Here is a 20,016-nt window from a genome sequence, read left to right as displayed (position 1 = left end):
CTATTTTTGGAGAATCCACATTGGTTGCCAATTAAAAAATGGTACAATTTAAAATGCTGATGATGATCTTTAAGATTTTATATAAACTGTGACCCTTGTATCTATAAGCTGCCTAAATATCCTACTGTGCAAGCATTAAGGTCTGCAGGGCAATACTATTTGAAGATTCCCTCTCTATCTAAGATAAAATGGGAAAGGACTTGTAGATAGACTTCTTCATCATCAGCCCCTGCGTTGTGGCATGCACTACTAAGCAAACTGTTCCTGTGTAAAGATATGGTTCAGTTTAGCAGAGGGCATGGGGATTTCCAACCTAAACCAATTAGCCTTGATCTTTTTTATGCAACTGCAACATCGCTCTCCGCTTCGGGGGCAGGAGGGGCAAGGGAAAAAGGAGAATTGGATTCAGACGACCACCAACGCTGGGCCCCAACTCTTACGGTCTGGTGATGCGCAGGACTGCTTCTATGGACAAGTCCAAAAGCAAAGCATGTTCAAGCAGCATTGAATTATCAAGAAGGATGCTTATCCTGTAAAAATGTTGCCATCAGTAATTTTGTTATGGGTTTGTAGTGTGCTGAATGTTCAGTAATGATAGCTATGGTAAATCAGTGAATTTAGGGAAAGGCTTGTTTAAATAACCAAGTCTTAAGCCTTTTTCTAAATGTCAACAGGCAGGGTTCTTGTCTGAGTTCAGGGGGAATAGCGTTCCATATGGTTGGTCCCGCTGTAGAGAAGGCCCGTTCTCTGGAGGCTAGATGATGGGTGGATTTGGTTGGGGGGGCGTGCAGGGATCCTTTGTAGGCTTCTCTGATAGGTCTAGACAAGGTATGTAGTCTGAGTGGGAATTGAAGGTTAAGAGGGGCTTGGTTATGGATGGTTTTGTGGATGATGGTGAGGGACTTGTGTAGAATTCTGAAACGTATTGGTAGCCAGTGTAGATTTTTGAGGATGGGAGAGATGTGGTCTCTTCTGCAAGAGTTTGTCAGGATTCTGGCTGCTGCGTTTTGAAGCATCTGAAGTGGTTTATCTGGCTAAGTAACCATAAATATCAGCCTAATAATTTTTACAATGACATTTCTAAATACTGATGGTAAATAATCTGTTTTGGAAGGAATCAATTAGTTTAGATTTTGGATACTTATTGTTATAGTTGGCCTTGCCAGTATTTTTTACACTTTTTAGGCAATTATATAAATGCATATTTGGTTGCTTTCCTTATCAGCTTGTCATTGCTTAGATATTTTTCAATAGATGGGGTTCTTAGAATATTATGCTTTTCATAGTTTCTTTCGGAGCTATGTTTTTGTTCATGATATCTGGTAACATAGCTAATATAATCAGCAGCACAATGATACCACTGAATATACTCAACTATCTTATAGTTAGCTGGATACGTTTATTCATCTAACTATAGGACAGCCAAATAGCTGACCTACACTTATGCAGCTAACTAAGCTGAATAAGGCTGAAAATCAGCAATTATCTGGCTAAGTAGCTTCGCCCCAGAATGCCCCCATTCCATCCTTCACTTTTCCACCTATTTAGCCAGATAAACAGTGGGCTAAGTGCAAGCCACTCAGCCCAGCAGAGCATTGAACAGTGCCACTTATCTGGCTAACTTTGAACTTAAGCAACTAAGTGGTGCGGAATATCATCCTCGATATGTTTTTATTAGAATATAATTAATCTTTTTTATACTTATGATGTAATTGTTCATTTATTGTAATATTGTATTGATATAATTATTTATTGTAAGATTGTTTTACTGTTGTAAATAGAACAAGGTGAATGCTATAGTCCTACTTTGCTTTGATCAGTATGAAACAGTTGTGATGAGAGCTAGCATGACAAAGCTCCCGCTTTCTTGCATTCAAAATGGTTGGGTTACCTAAGGAAAAGGAGCTTTTTATAACATTGAGCATAATAATCCTTCAGCAACAGAATGCAGATGATTGCAAACTGCAGTGTGGAGGAGGTCTGAGTTTGAGTCCTGGCTAGGGATGCTGCAGACACAGCATTCATAGCTGTTGGCAGAGGGAGAGCCTCAGCTATTACACAAGGGTGACACCTAATGGCTGGTCTTGGGTTGAATAGATATCAGGTTCCAGAAGCTGCAATCTGTGACTGAAGACTTGTGATGGCTGAGCTAGATGGGAGGAGGAGGGAAGATTACCCTAGCCCCAGTAGAGACTGGGCCAATTAAGCTAGAAACCTGAAGGAGCAGGATGACAGTGGAGGGACACCGAAAAAAACTCACACCAAAAAGGGAAATCTTAATTTTGTTTATTATTAGGCATAATTAGGGTTTTTTGTATTCCTCATTTACTGCTTTAAAGCAAAGATTGCAGTCTCCTAATGCAAACGTGCTCTACTACTTATTCCTCACTCAACACTCCTCTTCTTCTGTAGACACAACTATTCATGATTTGTATATTAAGCTCTATTTCACATTGCTCACAATGAAGTAAAATATATACAAAATGTTGTTAGCTCATAACATGGGTAATCACCCCCTACATCTGCCCTCTTATAAATAGTCACCAAACACACAGACACCTGCTTGAAATCAAATAGGGCCGCAGTTTTATTACCTAACAGCATAATAACCAGCCGAAGCCAACAGCAATACCAAATAAGAAATAATGAGCCCTGGTGGTCATTCCGCCCGACCCCAGCAAGATCAGCACAGGCCACTCAGCCTGTAGGCTATTGGCAGCTCCAAGCCCCCAGATAGCACAGCCCCCGCCACAGCCCAGCAGGAATCCATCCCTGGAGCAACTGTGCCCAATTGCTCCAGCCCAAGAGTTTCCATACCTGACCATACAATCAAGTCAGCAAACCCTTCAGCATATCTCTGAAACCTTAATCCAGCTCGGGCTGTGGGCAAATCGCCAACCACACCCGTGCTGCAATGACCAAACCCCAGTACATTAACAATAACCAAGAAAAGGGCGGGAAGGATGCAGCTCACCAAAGGAAAGAAAACAGGCAAGTGATCAGTTACGCTTCCTGTCTTACTCTCCAAACTCCTCCATTTTCCCTTGATTCCTATCACCTCCCAGGCAATCAGCATACAAATTTCCCACCAATCACTTTGATCATAAGGGCTACTCTAAGCTAATAGGACCAGCTCCTCAATCACCCTTTCCCTCTCTGAACCACTCGAGGTCAAGCCTGGCACTTAAGTTATACTGGGCCCCCAGGCACTTTGTCCTGCCTGCCCTTCACGAATTAAATAATGAGTGATCCAAAAGCACAGGAAAACTGAGGACTTACAAGCAAGATAGAAGAAATGAACTTTCAGTTTGGACTGAAAAAAAGATAAGCATGGAGCATCTAGAATATCAGATGGTTACTTGTTCCGGAAAGTAGGTGAGAAAAGGAGAAAGACTAGGCAATAGCTGGACTTCATTTTTAACTGTGCACAAGGAAATCTTTACAGTGGGGTGTAACACCTGGTCTGGGTAGCAGCCAGACTCGCTTCCACTACATTTGTTTCATGCCTGAGATACATTTGAGACATGAAACAGTCAACTGGGAAAACTAGTTTGTGGAGCCTGTAACTTGTGTGTCAGACTTCAGGAGAACTGCTTCCATTCTTGTTCATCAGTTTGTCAGTCTGTTGTAATGGCATCCTTTTTGTTCTGTAGCATGAAGTCAATTTTTTGTTAGAAAATAAAGGAGAATGTATTTGGTCTTTATTGACAATGAGCCTTGTTTCACTATAAGAAAGTGTGTGCTGGTAAAAAAAAAAAAAAAAAAATTGGAATGGATAAATTCAATAAATAGTTTTAATAAAATAACCAAGTGAGATTATTTTGACAGCTGGACTAAACATCAAATTGTAGTGGAGTTTGTTTAGTACTTATGGCTTTGGTTACTGTTATGTGTTAACTTTTTCAGCAGCTCAGCCCTTTCTGAGAATTATGATTGTAAATTTCTAAAACATAGTAAAGAAAAAAAGTATTTGCTCTTTTAATAGAGAGAAATGTCTTGTAAGATCACTTTTCCCATAAACATAAGAGTATTTTCAAAAGTTAAGTATGTCTTATGTTAATCAAAATAAATTATTCTCAGTGATATATGTTGTTCACTAGGGGGCAGCACTGCTTTTGTATCTGTTGGCCTTAAAGCACAAAATATGTGCAGTAGTCATTTTGTGGACAAAAATAACTGGAATAAATTCAGGATAATTATTGAACAGAAATCACTTCTAAATGTTTGTAAAACTCTATTTTTTTTTAAGAAGAATTGATCATTTTGATTATAAACACTGTTTTTTTTAAATTTGCATTATATAACCCCTATTTTCCAGTCAGTATCTCAAACACATTATAGTGCAAGTCCATGCTCCTCTTTAAACAGTCTAAAACCAACACATTTAGAAAGAGGCATTTTCATAGCTATATATATATATATATATATATATATATATAGATAGATAGATAGATAGATATATAGAGATAGATAGATATATAGATATATATATATAAATATATATAGATATAGATATATATAGATATAATAAATATATATAAATTATTTTTGTTTAGATTTTTTATGCAGGAGTTGTGATAACTGGTCTTGTTTTATAGGGAATTGTTATAAGTAAGTATATAGTCACCTCTTAGCTTGATGGTCTGACAGCACATATGTGGTGAACCACAGGAAAACTTCCAAAGGGGATAAAAGAGAATAAACAAACTTGTCATTATTAGTTAATTACAGCACCACAAGGTAAACAAGATTAGAACCTCATTCCAGAATTACTCACTTACCGTGAAAGGCTTTCACCAGACCACACCCCCTCCCAAACAGCATTTTTAACTTTGAAAAAAAAAATAGGAAGAGAGCTTCATCAATTAAAATTAAATTAATGCCATAAACAATCTCATAGTGCAGTGCATTAGTGACTGTATTGGTCCTGAAGAAAACTGGATGTTGTGTGGGTTGTGATACCTTGTGCTGAATCTATATAAAAATGATCCATTTAGTGATGAACAGTTTCTTTTGAAATAACATAGGTTCCAAAGAAAAGACCTGCGGGTTCTCCAGAAGTCGTGTGCATAATTATCCATGAATAATTTTAATGGCAGTCGAATGGAAAGGTTTTGCAACCTAGCAAGAATGAATATACAATTCCTTAATTCTATAGTGCTCTATTAAGTAATGTTATTGAAATTAGAATGATATAAACCACAGAATTTACCAGTAAGTAAGCAAATGAGAGTATACCAAATAATTTGTTAAGGATCCTTTCTGTAGCACACTGTTCAACAAGATAAGGCCAGTGGGTTGTTGTTGGCTCCCATAGAACCTAATGTGGCTCCCATTGCTGCTCCTGAGTTGCAGTTTTCCCATGTCATTGCAGGGAAACAGAGGACTTAAGGCGTAAACCAGAGATGCAAAGAAGGCATCTCAGTGGGCAGCAAGAGGGAAGTGAGGGATGGATGAGGCTAAGACAGCCAATGAAGAAAGAGGTGGCAATGGCTATGATTTAATTTCCCACTATGCCAAAATAAGAAGAGGCACCAGTGATCCAATGCTGCAGCCAGCCTCCTGCACTGTCCCTGGGGCTGCTGCAGGGTGGGAGTGGATTTAGAGGCTGCTGATGCTGTGTGGGAAGGGGTTGAAAGGTTGCTACAATGGGGAGTGGGCTGGGGGAGTTAAAGGCTGCTGCCACTGGGGGGAGGCTAAGGGAGAGGCTGTGACTACAGTGTTAGTGGGGTGTTGAGAGAGGAGGCTGCTGGGGATGGGTGGGAGAGTTTGAAAGAGATTGGAGACAGGTTAAAAGGAGGAAAGTGCATTTTGGCACATGGTAGAAGGGGTTGAGAGAGAGAGTGATGGGGACATAATGGCATTGGCACTCGCTGGTCAGTAGTGGTGTTGGCCCACAGTCCTATGTGGGGAAAATGTGTTGGCCCTCTTTCAACCCCTTTAGATCCAAAGTGGCCCCCAATTTTAAAAAAAATTAGTGAATGCTATAGAGTAATCTGCATTCAGTCTTGAGGATGGACTTGGATTCAGAATCCCTGCTTTGTTCTAAGTTGTAGGCATCATTGTCTGAGCAGCCATCTCTGACCTAACGAGGACTGTCTTCCAATCCATGGATGAGCATCATATTCTGTTTTGATTTGTGTTTATAATTTTGAACATACTAATTGTATTTATTTATATAATTTCTATTCTGCCTTTTGGTGCTTCAAAGCACATACATGGAGGTATGGTAGGTATTTCCTTGCCCCCAGTGGGCTCACTAATCTAACAGGGTCACTTATCATTTTGTGTTAGAGCCTTAACGCTGGAAATAAGTACAACATTTTTCTGTGCGTTGTGCCCGTGTTAGCTTTGCCTTACTGACCAAAAATGTTTTTATCACAAATGCCGTTTGGAGGGGGAGAGAGAGAGAGCGAGCGAGCAATATGTAACTTTACTATTTATACCACTGTAAGAGGGGCACTTATAGCTCTGGGTAGGATAGGTTTGAGAGGGAGGGCAGCTTTACACACACAGTCAGAGGTACAAACAGCAAAGCTGACCTCACTGCAGATTTTCTGTCATTTAGAGCAATGAAAGCTAAAAGAGGAGTTAATTTGTGCAATGTACTCTCTACCTGGCTTGATGCACTCTCTACCTAGCTTCAGTCAAGCTAGATAGAGAGTACATTATACAGATCACCTCCTCTGTGTATGTAAAACTGCCCCCCCCCCAACCTACCCCACCCTGACTTAAGTGCCCCCTCTTACAGTGGTATAAATAATAGTTACATATTGATCTCTACATAGTCTCTCTCTCACTCTGTCTCTCCGAACAGCATTTGCGATATCAAACAAAAAGGGTTTTTTTCTAACGCGCCTGCGGTGGATTAATCTATATGTGATGCAGCTTGCGGAAATTGCCTGTGCGATGCAGGAACAGGGAAATTAGCCCCCATTTTTATTGCAGGTGCTATTTTTGTTATGTTTATAGCTTTTTGATGAATCTAGGCCTAAGTTTGTACCTGAGGCAATGGAGGGTAAAATGACTTGGCCAAATCACAAGGAGTTGCAGTGGGATTTGAACCCTGGTTTCCCCTGCTTCACAGACTACTGCTCTAACCATGAGGCTACTCCTCCATGATTACACTGCTGGCCAGTTTGGAACTATTTGGACGATTTTGCTGATAGCTTTGACACTGACTTGTAATATGAAATCAAATAATTCATACTTAAAACGTTTTACCCATTTCTCATTCTTTAAAATTATCAGATCCAATTAGAGACTAAAGTTGATTCTGTAACAATGCTTTATTAATTGTGGAAAATCAAAGTTTTAAGGGGGCAGTTTAGAGCAGATCATTGTATAGCATTATGAGGTAGAAGACTAATCCTAATCTCTGATTTTTACTCACATTCGTTTTGTGAGTTCATTACACATTTGTCAACTTTGGGCTAATTATTTTTGTACAGCTAGGGCAGGGCATTGCATCTTGTGATCGTCTTTCTTATTAATAGGATTCTGTTTGCTTCACCAGGCAGTAATTGAAGGCTTCATGTAGGGTGGGGGTGAAATTTTAGCCTGAGTAGGCTATTGTCAGAGCTTTGGATAACCAGTAGAATAGAAAACAGGAGCAAACTGAACTGAGAACAGAAAAATCAGGGTCTAGGAAGACTGCCCATGAAAAAGGAGCAAACGTTTAGTTCTATTGAATAAAATCTTAGCTGATCTATTTTATGTAACAATATTCAGTTATGAATTCCACTATTGGTAGACTATCACATTCTTTAAAATAAATGTGAAATTAAAACTGACAGCAGAAAAAGATGTACTGGCCCATCCAGTCTGCTGAGTTACTCCTGACCACATTAGTAAGGATATATCCCCAGCTGCTAATTGTAGAAGTTTGACTACTTGTAAGATATCAGTCCTTATCCAATGCTATTTTTGTCATCATCTGTGTACATTGCCATCTTGGGTGGATGATCATATAAAATCCCCTATTTCAGGGGTAGGAGATGCTGAGCCTTGAGTATCACAAACAGGTCTGGTTTTTAGGATATCCACAAATATACATGAGAGATATTTGCACACAGTGGAAACAGTACATGCATATATCTCATACATATTCATTGTGGATATCCTGAAAACCAGACCTGTTTGTGGGTTTCAAGGACCAGAGTTGCTTATTCCTGCCCTATTTAGTTCACACCCAGTACTTCTCCCTTCCATATGTAACCACATGGTTTTGTAATAATCTAAGTGTCTACCAATAATAGCATTGGTGTTGCCCAAACCAGGTCAGGATTAAGGCATAGGAAACTGTGATCGGCACTAAATTCTTATAAGCGCCAAAGCATCACCACCACTGCCATGCCTAAATCCAAGGCTGCCCCTGCAGTGCTACTTCTCCCCTCTAGTGACGCTGGCTCCATGATGCAGCAACAACTGAAGAAAAATCACGGGCAGACAGACTCAATGGCACCCCACCCTTCGCATGAGTTTTTGTGAAGATCCCGTGCTACTTTTAAGTCATCTTCAGATGCTGCTACAGCCTAGGGGGGATAGTCCCTGAGCGGAGGATTTAGGTAGGAAGGATAGTTTCACACACACCCCTCCCCCACAGGGAGAAGGGGGTGGATAACTCTCCCTTTCCCCCATTGCCTTTAGGCAACCACTGCCTTAATCCGGCCCTGGCCCAAGCATCCAGCTTCCTAGATCCCCATGGCCTTCCTGAATGTACATTGCCTGCACCAACCTGACCAGTGTCCGGGGAGTTGCAACTTTATTTACATAATTGCAAATTTAACAATTAATCATAATCTTCGTTACATTTCTATGTATATCAATTGGTACACCATGTTTATGGCTTGCTTGCTTGTTAATTTTAAACAGTCTAATTCCAGTTGATTACTACTAGTTTTACACAGCCTACCCTGCAGACCTGGCCAGCCCTCTAATTCATTGTTGTTCATTCTAAAATCTGGGAGCCAATGGCGGGCTCCCATCGACCCATAAGCATGGCTTGCTGACTTGCTTCATCCAGTACACACGCTTCCCCTTTCACTTTCTCTGGAGGTGCTTGCTGCTGTTTTCTTCTGGCACCATGGGCCTCTCAGTGAGTTTGAGCTGTGTGGTGTTGGAACTCTCCTGCTATTCTTGCGAGACTGTGAGAACAAGACAGGAATTCAGGCAGTGCGGCTCAGACTTACGGAGAACAAAGCGGTGCAGGAAGAAAACAGCAGCTGTTCTGGAGGCAGTGCCAGCAGTGAGCATTTAGAGAATGTAAGAGGTGGAGGCAGGTGTAACACACTGAGGGGCCGATGCAATAAGACACGTGCTAAAAAGACAGGCATTCATATTGAGCGCTTGTTTTCCTAACGCGCACTCAGCCATATCCCGAGGGCATCCGATGCAATATTTAAATGAGGCAGCATTAAGAAGGGTGCTTTTAACGGCGAATTGAGTGTCCTAGTGGTCAATAATTTACTGCATCGGATGCCCAATTGCAACGTGTGCTCAATGCGAGCATCCGTTTTGATTCCGCTTTTTTTTTTTTCCTTTTTTCTTTTTCTTTTTTAGCTGCAATTCACTTCAGCAATCTCAGCAAAATATTAAGAGCCCCTTGATAGGGACATCCAAATTGGCGATAAGAAAAGTGGGTATTTTTAATGAAGTGAAAATATACCATTATTTTTCTCCACCAAAAGTAGTAAATTAAAGTGTCACATTGATACTAAGGGGGGAGGACACACTTATCACAACAGAGAACCTATTTTTTAATGTTTTTCATGAGTCCTTGATTGCAAGCTGACTTTACTCCACCTCCATGGCTGGAGTTAAATTTGCCGCATTAAAAAGTGTGTTGCGTGCCCAGCACTTTACTGCATTGGAGGTAGTGGCTAACGACCTCATCTACGTGCAGTTATCATCGACGGGCACTATCAGGTTCACGGTTTTTAGGGGGCGCATTTTGGACCCATTAATCTCCTTACTGCATCCAGTGCTAGTCTAGCACATCCAAAATACACATCCAACCGCATACAAACCCGTATTCTAGGCTGAGCGCAGTTTATTGCATCGGCCCATGAGTTAAGATCCGACTTGGAGGAGATAGGAGTGGGAACAGGATGGTGGAGGCTGACTGGTGGGAGAGGCAGGTGGGGGTTTAGTCTGACTGATGGGATTGGGGGAGAATGCGTATTGCAGGAAGAGAATGTGTGAGGGAAAGGAGCTAGGAAGAAACATATTTTGGAGGGAGAGAATGTGTTGGACAGACGAGCTGGAGGAAATGTATGTGGAGGAAAATGGGCTGAGGGGAGAATGAATGTAGAAGAGCAGACTTTGTTTTAGTTAAACAAATCCCTCTGAGTGTGCCTGAGCAGCCAGGCTGACAAGACCCTACCCCTCCTAGCCTAGGGTGCCAACTGCTTTGTCCAGTAATGGTCCTAGCTCTCTCAACATTTAAGAATTTTGCCAAAGGTGGCCCCTCTTGAAAAATAGTGAAAATCACTGCTCTAATCTGTAGTGTTCTGGACCAATCCAGCTCCTTGCTCCTAAGTTGTAGCTTGTTGGCACCAACCTGATTTCCTCCATAGCCTCTAATGTTGCTAGATCATGCTTCCACTGTCTCAGCATTTATTGGCAACTAAGGATCCTCTGTGCTTACCCCATATTATTGCAACAACAAACTAATAATCTCTTAGCTAACCCTTTTATGGCAGTACATTGTAAGAGGTCCACATCTGACTGGAGTTTGGAATGCCTGTGCACATGGCATCATCTGCTAATCAGCCCAAGGGCAGTATAGAATGGAGACGATAAGAAGTGCCAAGGTTAATCGAGCCCAGCATCCTGTCTCCAACAGAGGCCAGTCCAGGTCACAAGTACCCAGCAGATCCCCCAAAGTTGATCTGTTTCTTGTATCTCACTCCCAAGGGTAAGCCTGGCATTCCCAAGTCTACCTGGTTAATAACGGTTTATGGCTTTTCCTTCAGGAGCTTGTCCAACCCTCTCTTGAACCCCACAGTTAGTAGCCTTGACCACATCCTCCAGCAGAAGATTCCATAGCTTGACTGTGCACTGAGTGAAAAAATATTTCCTATGATTTGTTTTAAATCTGCCAGTTGATATTTTGATGGCATGTCCTCTGGTCCTAGTTTGTTTGAAAGGGGAAATAACCATTCCCTGTTTACCCATTCCACTCTACTTATAATTTTATAAATCTCAATTATATCCCCTCTCAGTTGTCTCTTCTCCACACTAAAGAACCTTTCTCCATAATGGAGCTTTTCTATCCCCTTTCTCTGTATGTTTTCTATATCCGCTATGTCTTTTTTGAGATGGGAGACCAGAATTGCACATAATACTCCAGGGTTAGTCACACTATGGATCTACACTGAGGCATTATGATATTCTCACTTTTGTTCTCAATTTCTTTCTGAATAATTCCTAACATTCTATTTGCTTTTTTGACTGCCACCACATTGAGACTTGCAGCACATTGTATCACACCCCTGTACCAACATGCCAACACGTTGTGCTGTGGATTCTGAAATGTGTTTTAAAGCCAATAGAAATCATATTGTGGAGTTAGAACCGATGTGGTTACAGCCATGAAAAAAATAACACATTTACTCCTTTAAATTCTTTCTTTCCCTTATATATTGTGGTCTATTCAGTGAGCTAATATCGTTGTGTTGTAATTGGTAGTTGAATTGGTATATTGAAGTTTCTTACTACATTACTGTGCAAGGTTTTTGTTTGGCTTTATAATCATGTTATAATCAGATAAATACAAAGTTAAAAAATATTTTATTTTCTATAAGGAAAAACTAAATAAATTAATTGCCAAAAGTTGCTGAATGCTTAAATTCTGAACACACAAGTCTTCTGCTAAGGACATTGTTAAACCATGATTCAGATGGTTCCTCTTTATAAAAGCATCCTGGAGACTGCCTCAAAAATATTCTTAGAAGTAAAGAGGCAAATATTTAGTGCCACTTGTCTGGCTATATTCAGATTTACCATGCAACATAGATAATGTGTGGCTAGCATAAGAATATTTTATTATAGACACAGTCACATAAACAGTGTACATTAATCAATAGCAAACTCTTTTATAATTTGAATCCAAGGACCCCGTCATGGCCGTGTTTCGCATCAGGGCTGCGTCAGGGGTACAAAGCACTCTATATGCCTTCAAAAAGTAGCTTAACAATGAAAAACCTTCTTGATAGTGAATGTGGGTGACAGAAGGATTCTTCACTATCCATATGCAAAATGTTGGGTCCGTGCCCTGAATCATAAATATGCTTATCAATAGGATGCTTACAATGAAGCAAATGAAATCGCAGACGGGAGCAAAATACATGCCGTGAGTTGGCAGGGTATGCCGACCCCGACATGGAGAGTTATTACTAGCCTTGTGATTCAGGGTTTCGATAAGAATTGAAGACTGCTTCAGAAGATGACTGGGGCAGAGTCAGCTATTCGGCTAAGTTAGCAGCATCAACACCAATTTTCAGTATTATGCAGCTAACTTACAGGGTCATTTATCATTTCGCAATCAAGCTAGGTAGAAAGTACATTGTACAGATCAGCTCCTCTTTTACCTTTCATCACTCCAAATGACAGAAAATCTTCACTGATGTCAACCTTGCTGTTCGTATCTCTGACTGTGTATGAACTACTGACCCCCCAGCCCAAAACCTACTCACTGGCCAAACCTCACCCTGAGTTCGTAGTCCCTCCTCTTACAGTGGAATAAATAGAGTTAGTCAGTCTGTCTGTCTCTCTCTCTCTCTTGCCTGCTATTTGTGATAAAACCCTTTTTGGTCAGTAACACGCCTGCGGTGGATTAATTAGCATGCGATGTGAAAAATTGTGTGGGTGTGATAATTGTATCGTGCGTTGCAGAAATTACCTATGCAATGTGGTAGCAGGGAAATTAGCCTAACCATGCCCCCTTTTTAATCGTGGGCACTATTTCTACTTTATTTATAGCATTTTGATGAATCTAGGCCTTAGCTGGATAACTTTAGGACAGCTAAATAGCTCTACTAAAGTTAGCCAGATAAACGTATCTGATTAACTTTAAAATAGCTGAGGATATTCAACAGTGTGCCCATGGCACTCAATATCCTTTGAAAGCTAGCCAGCCAGTAACTGAATATGGACCTAAAAATCTTTTACTAATAGAAAATATGCTGAGACTTACTTATTTAAGCATTTATAAACCATTGTATTGACAGATACAGTGACTTATAAAAGCTTAAAGATTCACATTTTATAATCCATCACAATATGGAGTTCTTATTTATGAATCCTTTGTACTCTGTAGAAGTGTTACATGGGGTTACACCTCTTGGATCTTAAATCAATAAAGACAGTCCTTTAAAATACCTGAACTTTTCATGTACACAGTCTAATGATGATCAGAAACAGAGCACACACAAACACAAAGCAAATGATAAAAACAAGTTAAAAAATGAATTAAAAAAAAAAAACAACACAGGGCTAAAGAAAATGAGTATGCTGATTTACAGGGCTTTTAGCAAACATACCTGAGGTTCTCATACAAAACCAGCTAAGAGTCCACCAGAAGCTGGCAATAATCATAGCTAGCTGCCTCAGAGAAACATCGAAACGAAACATGTGAAAAAGACCATATAGCCTGTCTAGTCTTCCCATCCACACCTACTGCTCAGCGGTACAGTTCATACTCCCCCTTCAGAGATCCCCTGTGTTTATCCCATGCTTTCTTGAATTCAGCTACTGTTTGTGTCTCCACCACCTCTGCTGGGAAGCTGTTACATGCATCCACCACCCTTTCTGTAAAGAAATATTTCCTTAGATTACTCCTACCGCCTTTTACCCTTATTTTATGATCCCTTGTTCCAGAGCCTCTTTTCCTTTGGAAGAAGCACACCACCTCTGCATTGATACCTTGGCAGTATTTAAATCTCTCATATTTCCCCATCCAGCCTTTCCTATAGGGTATACATTTTTAGATCTTTAAATCTGTCCCCATTCGCTTTATAACAAAGACCATTGACCATTTTAGTAGCTACCCTCTAGACTGACTCCATCTGGTTTATATCCATTTGACGGTGTAATCTATGCATTTATTGCTTTACATTTATTAATCTGTTATATTTTGTGGAATTTTCTTTTTGCGTGGGGATTAGCTATTGTAGAATAATTGGTTTTCTGTGGGTTGTGAGTGTGGTGAGCCTGAGTGGAACCCTTAGGCCAGTTTTATATGTGGATCCTTGTGTAAGTTTGATTTAGTCTGAGTATTGGATACATGGCAGTGCACTTGCTTTTTTTTTGTCTCCAGTCTTTTCTCTTGCTCAGCAATGGTCATACAGTTAGTGTCCTTCGCTTTGATTTGCTTTTAACATTAAAATGATCAACCTTGAGTCCTGAATTAGGCGTTAGTGTATAGGTAATGAAATCTATAATCTTTGTTTTAATTGTAAAAGGACTTGAACAGTGATTTATTTCATTTAAACTAAAATGTTGCAATAAACTTAGATCTTTGATGGAGATATATTTTTTTTTGCAGGCATTTTCTCTGTTCAGCAGCTGTACATTCTGCTTACTAAAAGTGTAATAAGCAGGAATGTTACATTTGGTAACAATTGCTTTAATTGGAACTCAGATTAAAGCAACTGTTACTAAACTACCACTATCCACAAATCAGATGTTCTCTACCCTGCTGTTTTGCTTTATACTAATGCTTGGAAGGTGGACGTTCCCTCTGTACAATGTTCTATATTAAATAATTATCCAATGATCTGTGCGAGTACATTAAATTCTTCCTTGATTAGCACAGTGCCACTGCATCAGTAATAAATAGGGACCTTTTTTTTTTTCAATTTTTATTTTATTCTTTCTCTAGAATTTATCAGTGTTTATTACAACAAGACCGGAATGATATTTACCTGAAAAAATGATGAGTCATTTCTTTCCACAGATTTCTCCTGTTTTTGTTCTTGTTGTAATAAACACCGATAAAATTCCTAGCTAAAATAAAATAAAAACTGAAAATGAAGGTCCCTGTGTATAAATTAATACTTTTTACTCCTGTAATATCCTTGGGCAAATTTTGGAGCTTTCGTCATCAGTTCTAAGATTAAGAAATATGAAACAAATGTTTCTGCCCCCATGCCAAACCTGACTCCAACCTTGGTTCTGAGTAGCATGCTAAAACTGTCTGACCAGAACTGGCAGTAGCCGGAACTCGTGATATATTTGCATTATCACAACACTGACTTATGCCACTTGCAGTTTTAACAGAGGAGGAGTAAAAAAATAAATAAATAAAAAAGCCTTGAGGCTATGGAGCACTGCAGCCTCTAGCAGAAACCTTTGTGTGTATTGAGACACAATCTCTGGTGAGGTGTAGCTCAAAAGCCACAAGCCTTGAGTAAATAAGAATCCGAGATAACTATTGTTATCCTTGTGTGAAATACTGATCTTTCAGCAAATGAACAAAGCAAGAAACAACATTCTAGTAAGTGGAAGATTAGAGCGATGAGATGATTTGATACAATCAGGGCTTTCTTGTGAGAGAAAAAGGGAAGTAAGAATACAGCCTTACAAAGGTCAAAAGAAATGTTTAGACTTGCGTTGAGTGGCATTTAAGGAAAGTTGTTTAACAGGCATGTGTGAGTGCTTGGGGACTATGAATCCAGGTGTACAGCTTTCGGGCCCATTAGAAAGCTTGACCAAGGCAGTATACTTGGCTGCATATTTATAGCTTCTCGGCTAGACTTTTTATTCGTACTAAATTGTGACTTCCATAACTTGGTTTTTTTTTTCTGTGAAAATAACATTTCAGTGTGTTAAAAAGGTTTTGTTTAAACCTGTCTTGATTCACACTGATCTGGTTGCTTTTTAAGTACAACAGTTTGTTAGAAAGCAGCCTTGCCTTAAAAGAAAGGAGGAATCTAGGTTTGATAAAATAAGCATTTGCATGATTGTATGTTATGCATTTAAAATAATAAATATTACAATTATTGGAGATAAACTGGTTTGCATGATTAAATTTGTGCACCAAAATTACTTCTTATGTTTCATAAATTAGTGTAATGTGCTACAAGATTTTTGATGTGGTGAGGAAAAAATCAAAAAAGAAATTACTTCTCATTTAAAGAGAATCTGCTTCCTGCTTAAGTGGCTAATATTTTAATTAAGTCTAGAGTGAAGTTTTTTTGAGTGTCTCCTGATAAACTCCCTCTTTTATGTTGATGGTAATTAAACAGATCCCTAGGGCTCCGGTAGGCGCTGTGCAAGGCCCATGCTAATTGTCAGACATGAGACACTGACCAGTTGGTTTGCTCTTGAATAGCGGACACCGTGCTGTCAGCCCAGCAGTTTTATTTTTGTATATTGTGAGCTGTTGTCAGGGCTAACTGAGTCCTTTTGTGGCTGAAGATGTTGCACAAATTGAGGCAGATGGCTCGGATTCAGACACGTGTCATTCAGAAAGGGGAGAGGGGATTGGCCCTGCAAAGTGGGGTCATAGCAGGTCACAGACCTGCTCTACACTTGTTAGTGTTTTCAAAAGACCATGTGCAGCAACTTTATTGTTCTGAAGTAACAAAAAAAAAAGTGTGTTGTGCTCCTTGTGGAATATGGGGGGCTAGGCTGTTGCCATCCTTTTCCTTCCTGTCTCTTGGGTCTCACTCTGCATGCAGAATAAATTAACAGGATTGACAGAAGTTCATTGTGCCTAAAATGGCTTTTCAGTCAATTGCAGTGCTTAAAAGGCCAGTTTTGCTTTTAATTCCATGTAATTAGTGGATTCTTCATGTCTTGGAATTTAATAGTGAAGTATTAGACTTCAAGTTTCTCACAGCATTTATTCAAATGAAGAATATGTCTGGTATTCTGTAGTTGATTTATAATTTAAGATTAAATAGCAAATTATTACATTTGAATCAGCTATAAAGACTATCTACTAGTATAACATTCTACTTTTTAAAAAATGGATGGAATATCCTCAGTTGCTATCCCAATGATATTTCCAAAAATGTAGCTGAGTATTTTTTTGTTTCCGTTACATTGTAGTAAACCATGTGCAAGATGCACCTAGATAGTATTTTGTGGCTACCTTCCAAAGTGTATTTATTTTGTTCTCAACTTAAAGTAATGTATATCGTGTGTGAACCTATTCACAAAGCTTTTGGATAAACAATATTTAAAATGATTCAGTTAGAGACCTTAGTTTTATTTTATTTTTCCTGGGAATTTCAATGTTATAACAAAGAAAAATTACTTTTCCACTAATTGTTCTCCTGTATGTTATAACAGTCATTTTTCCACTGATTTTTTTCTTAAAACAATGAAATTCCCAGGAAAAACAAAGGTCCCGAGATAGTCTTTAAATAAGTAGCAAAGAAAACATAAACCATTAATTTCTCCTGAAGACCGTGTACTGTAGTCCAAAGTACTTAGATGTATTTTAGGTTGTCTTATTGGCATTTTTAATAAATTAAGTTGAGTGTAGAATCTGTCTAGGCTTTTCAAATTTTTATTTATTTATTTTTTAAGAATTTGGCTTTTGCATAGAGAAATCTTATACTAGTTAATAGAAAGTACAAAGTTTGCCTGAAATATTATTTCTTTGTTTCTGTGCACTGCCTATTATTTGCTCTATATCAAGGCCTTCACTTTCTTTATATTTATTTATTTATCTTTTTTTTTTCTTGTCTCTTGCAGGTTTGCAGCTAAAGCTGTGCACAGTGGGTCATTGATGCTAGTCACAGTGGAGCTGAAGGAAGGCTCTACAGCACAGCTCATCATAAACACTGAGAAAACTGTGATTGGTTCTATTCTGCTGCGGGAGCTGAAGCCTGTCCTGTCCCAGGGGTAACCTGCTTACATCTGGACTTCAGAATCTGGCACAAAACAAAAGTGCCTGGCATCCACTACTGCTGCCTTTCATTTATAATAATAGCCCTTCCATCTGGCAGTGGGGAAAGAATACACTCTTGGCAATCTTGTCTCCTGCTTTCCAATGCTAGTGTGTATGTATCATGTATGCAAGGACTTTGTTTTTTTCTGCTTCCTAACCAAAATTCATATATTTTGCTGTCTGTTGCCTATACTCTTATACATATTTCCCATTTGTCACATTCCGATATTTTGTTCTTTAATCCATTTCTCTGTGTTATAATGTGGAAGCTTTGGAAATAAAATTTAGTACAATATCAGCATGTGTGAAGAATAAGCTCTAAGAAGCTGCTACGAAAAGATTTACTACTACAGCAGCATCAATCATGGCTGGATGGGTTGTGGGTAAAAATGTATCAGCTGTTCGTTGAGGATATCCAAATAATTGCCGGCTGTCATTGTTCTGTGAACTTGCATACCAGCTTGAATCTTTCCATGTTATCACAGTTCTCGCCTGCTACTCTTGAATTTCAAATAATTTCAAATGCCACATGTTAAAATGAAGTCTGCAATAAAGTAAGGTTGGATGGGATTCTTTTGTAGGCCTTTTGTTTAATCCTATTAGTTTACACCTTTTGGGTTCTGGGATGACATAAGTATGGTTGGGATGATGTAAGTACAGAGGAAGGACTGGATAACTTCTTGAAGTGTTTTCCAGCCTCAGTTTTCTGTGATGATTTAATGCATTAACTAATATGACAGAAACACATGTGCTGTTTGTTTTAAATACATTATAAAATATTTACATTCTGATATTTTGTGAGTTGCAACAATTTTACAAATAACTAGGAGACAGTCCAGTGAATGTGGGTGATTGCTGGTCAGGCAGGACTAGCCTGATTGGGAAGTGAAACTGGAAGACTTTCATTGAATCTTTTGATATTAATGTAACATATTAAACACCCAAGAGAACACACATATAATAATATAAATACCCATGAAAAGTGTTTTTGGGGGGTATTTAATGATTATGCAAAAATTTTATCATCATCTCTTGTGTTATGAGAAAGTTTTGACATACTTATATAAACATACATTTTTTCACTTTTCCACTCTCTCTAAATTTTTGAGTTGCATAAAAATATTAGTTTATTATTGACCAAAGGACTCATTTTATTTGTCCATGGCCCCTAGACTTTTATTGCTAACATCTCCTCTTTCTCAGGCATGTTTTATCACTGCTTTTCAATTTCTGTTTTCTGTTAATTAATTTAGAAGAAACAAATAACCTTTCTGTCAGTTTATAAGGCTTTTAGTCATGAAATTGTTTGATACGTGACACTAGGGAACTTGATTTCTAGTACATTTTTGGAATGGGTTACCAGGTGAAAACAGCAATAAGCACAAAGTAATGTAAATTGGATTCAAATAAAATAGAAACATATTACAATAAAGCTGAACTTTCATATCATCATATGGCTGCTATAGTTTATCTGCACTGGTTTTCATACTTTCAAGCTCTGTAACTTGCTTTATGACCATTCTGTTTTGAGGACTGGTTTTTTTTTTTTTTCAAAATGAACTGATTTTTATACGCAAGCAAAATAGAAATACATAAGAAAAAAAATAGATAATATGGTCTCCATATTCCTCCTCTTCATCCCCCTTTCTTTAAGATACTTTTTTGTAACCCTCTTCTTTCTTCCTTTATGACCACCTGCTCTATCATCACAAATTTGAAAAATTTGGAGGATTTTGAAATAGTAGTATGTTGTTGTTATTTGTTCACCTGAGCCTATTGCAAAGCTCTTCCAGAATATGGTAGACCCAACAACGTTTTTAACTAATCGAGGAAGTTTATCTGAACACCCCACTTCCTCTCACCTGCCACCCCAAGTCCCTTCCCCCCCTCCTCCTTTTGTCCAGAGAATGAGTTCCAAGTGCTGCAGCCTACATGTCTTCAGACAAAGAAGGCATGTGGCTACAAAGCAAAGACTAGTAGTCTTTTGTTTTAGCACAAAAAATGTCTTTTAGGGAAGAGGACAGCACACATCGCAGGAAAAAATAAAACAGGTCTTTTTTTTTTTATTTCATAAAGGCCACATACCTGGAAAATCTAGAATAATTTATACC

At 38.9% G+C, this 20,016-nt stretch overlaps 1 protein-coding gene across 1 annotated transcript in view; it reads left to right on the top strand.

Moving 5' to 3' along the window:
• AP3B1 (adaptor related protein complex 3 subunit beta 1) overlaps positions 1–19,354 on the top strand; it is a 1,093,919-nt gene extending 1,074,565 nt beyond the window's left edge. The window contains 1 exon segment of the mRNA XM_029575420.1: positions 17,710–19,354. Coding sequence (XP_029431280.1) covers positions 17,710–17,863 — 154 coding nt within the window. The 3' untranslated portion in view covers positions 17,864–19,354.
• The last annotated feature ends 662 nt before the right edge of the window (positions 19,355–20,016 follow it).

This window comes from Rhinatrema bivittatum, chromosome 1 (genome assembly GCF_901001135.1).
Source record: "Rhinatrema bivittatum chromosome 1, aRhiBiv1.1, whole genome shotgun sequence".
NCBI lineage: Eukaryota > Metazoa > Chordata > Amphibia > Gymnophiona > Rhinatrematidae > Rhinatrema > Rhinatrema bivittatum.
This window is presented reverse-complemented; position numbering and strand designations above follow the sequence as displayed.